The sequence below is a fragment of the Zootoca vivipara genome, chromosome 12 (assembly GCF_965207765.1).
Source record: "Zootoca vivipara chromosome 12, rZooViv2.hap1.1, whole genome shotgun sequence".
Lineage (NCBI taxonomy): Eukaryota > Metazoa > Chordata > Lepidosauria > Squamata > Lacertidae > Zootoca > Zootoca vivipara.
The window spans coordinates 27768567-27771354 of record NC_142595.1 but is presented as its reverse complement, the minus strand read 5'-3'; the positions used below and the strand labels follow the sequence as shown (position 1 = coordinate 27771354).

At 38.5% G+C, this 2788-nt stretch overlaps 1 protein-coding gene across 1 annotated transcript; it reads left to right on the top strand.

Annotated features, from left to right (window-relative positions):
- The first annotated feature begins 1230 nt into the window (after positions 1-1230).
- Positions 1231-2184, top strand: LOC148683851 (olfactory receptor 10A7-like). Its single transcript, XM_088654584.1, has one exon. It carries the CDS (start codon positions 1231-1233, stop codon positions 2182-2184), a length of 954 nt encoding a protein of 317 aa, XP_088510710.1.
- Positions 2185-2788: the final 604 nt, after the last annotated feature.

Sequence of the window (2788 nt, the reverse complement as noted above, 5' to 3'; positions counted from 1 at the left end):
AGCTAGATTTATAATATAAAATTTACACAAGATATCAGTAGTTAAAAACATTTCATCTACTTATATTCCACTCATTCTTCAAATAGTTCATGAAAGCTTAAATATAATCCATAGAAGGTACAATATGAAGGCAAAGCTAGAACAAGACCTGAGTAACTTCTGTTTTTGAACTACAGTATGCTATTTGACTTTGGATAATTCCCTGATCTGCTAGGCACTCTTATAAGAGAGTTCCACCTATACACTATATAAAAAGATTTTGTAGAACCAATTATATCCTAAATTCATGATCATGTGTGTTCTTTTTTGAGGATGAAGAACAGAAAAGAATCACGTGTGTACCAACAGAGGTACTACCCTTCCACAAACACCCCATATACCCCATGCGGGGGGTTGGATTAGATGACCCTTACGTCCCTTCCAACTCTAAAATCCTATAATTCTGAAGTCTGCACGGCCATATGTCACATAGAACAAAGGATGAATGGCTTTAAAGTGGATAACTCAATAGCTACATTAATGCATCTGCCTGCTCAGTCAGTTATTCATTGTAATCTGTCTTTGAGCACAACTCCCAGAGGGAAGAATCCGGCAGAATAAAACATGGTGAAGAGGCAGGTACACTGAAAGCAGCCTAAGATCACAACCTTCTATAACTGTGGCTGAGAAATCTCTAGTGCAACAAGAGCATCAGGAACAGAGAGTTGAGTGTAACATTCCAGGGCTTCAGTAAGTACCATATTATTATTTTTTAAAAGCCTTTGGCATGTTTCACTCTGAAGGAACACACTTTGTACATTCCTTCTGATGAATGATAGATACTACAGTAAATTATTTCTTGAACAAAGCATATTTTTCAAGTATGAGGCCTTCTAGTAATGTTATTTAGGAACAATCCTATCAAGGTTAGCCCTTGCTATGTTTAATAAAAAAGATGATTATACAGAAAGAAATTTCAAAGAAATCTCTTTAATGATTATTAATAAAATACCTCCCAATATGAACAAGATGCAGAAGCTATAGGTAGAATTTAGAATTTTTATTATAAGAACACTTCTAAATCCTAATGATTCCAATGAAGTTAAACCCTGCAGTATGTGCCTTTGGATCATTCCCTGATCATCTAGGCAGTCCTTGAACAGAGTTCCACATATAATCTATATAAAAAGATTGTGTATAGCCAAACAATCATATCCTAAATTCATCAGTTCCTTATGTTCTCTTTCCAGGATGAGGAACAGAAAAGAACACATTCTACAAAACAGTACAGCACCAGCACAGTTCATCCTCCTGGGTCTTTCTGATGACCCTAACCTGCAAAGTGCATTATTCTACAGTTTCCTTGCACTCTATATCATCACTCTGGCAGGAAACCTTCTCATCATTCTCCTGACGTTGGCTGACCCTGCCCTCCACACTCCCATGTATTTTTTCCTAAGAAACCTGTCTTTTCTGGAGATCTGCTACACATCGGTCAACGTTCCAAAGATGCTGGCAAATCTCCTTTCTGGAAATAAATCCATCTCCTTCATTGGATGTGCTCTGCAGACCTACTTTGATTTCTTCCTTGGTGGATCAGAATGTTTCCTCTTTGCCTCAATGGCCTATGATCGATATGTTGCCATTTGTAAGCCCTTGCACTACCCCGTCCTGATGAGCCGAAAGGTTTATTTTACTTTAGCTGTGGTATCTTGGCTAAGTGGATTTCTGATGTCCTTTGGTCACACCAGCATGGTGTTTACTGTCTCCTACTGTGGTTCCAATGTGATCAACCACTTCTATTGTGACATCCCTCCTTTGCTGAAATTGGCTTGTGGGGACACCTCAAGGGTTGAAATTGCAGTCTTTGTGGCGGCTATGATTTTTGTGTCTTTGCCTTTTATCCTGATCTTGATGTCTTATGCTGGCATTATTACCACTATTTTGAAGATCTCCTCCTCTGAGGGTCGGAAGAAGACCTTCTCCACCTGCTCTTCACACCTCATTGTGGTGACCTTGTTCTATGGTTCTGCTTGTATTACATATTTGAAGCCCAATTCAACTTACTCACCAAACACTGGAAAATTTCTCTCACTTTTCTATACTGTTATTGGTCCCATGTTGAACCCCCTCATATACAGCTTGAGGAATAAAGAGGTAAAACATGCCTTTAGAAGAATTTGGGCTAGAAGACCCTTTGGGTGATAAAAATGGATTGACATATTGTGGGAGTTCCAAAATAGGTAGGGACTTGTACCTGCTAATTTCTGGAAGCATTAGCTTGGATCCAGAATGATTTAGTTGAAATGTGGTCCCCATTAATATTAATGGGATTAAGTTAATTATGCTTATGCTTCAATATATGATCCTTGATTTAAACGGGAATTTGAGTCATCTAACCTTGCTTGTATCGACTTGAACAGTGGGACAATTTCTAGTAAATAAATTTGTGTGGGGAAAGATTGTGATTCCCTCCTAATGAAATCACTAGAAATTCCCCACAAAAGATATCTCTGTGAGCTATGAGGATTCCTCCTAAACAATTTGTATTGGGTAATGGATGGAAAACTATTGGGGGAAGTGGGAATCATCCTCAATTAAGCTTGGAACCTAATATAACTTAACATGAAGGTCATTCTCTTACAGAAAGTTTTCTGTCCCTTTATCCATTGCCATCGAAGCCCAAGCATAGATTCCATGCTTTGTATACAAAAGGTCCCATGTTCAGTCCAGGCAGGGATGGGAAAGGTTTTTTTCTGAAACTCAGGGGAACTTCTGCCAAGCTGCATTCAGATGTAGGGTTTATTGT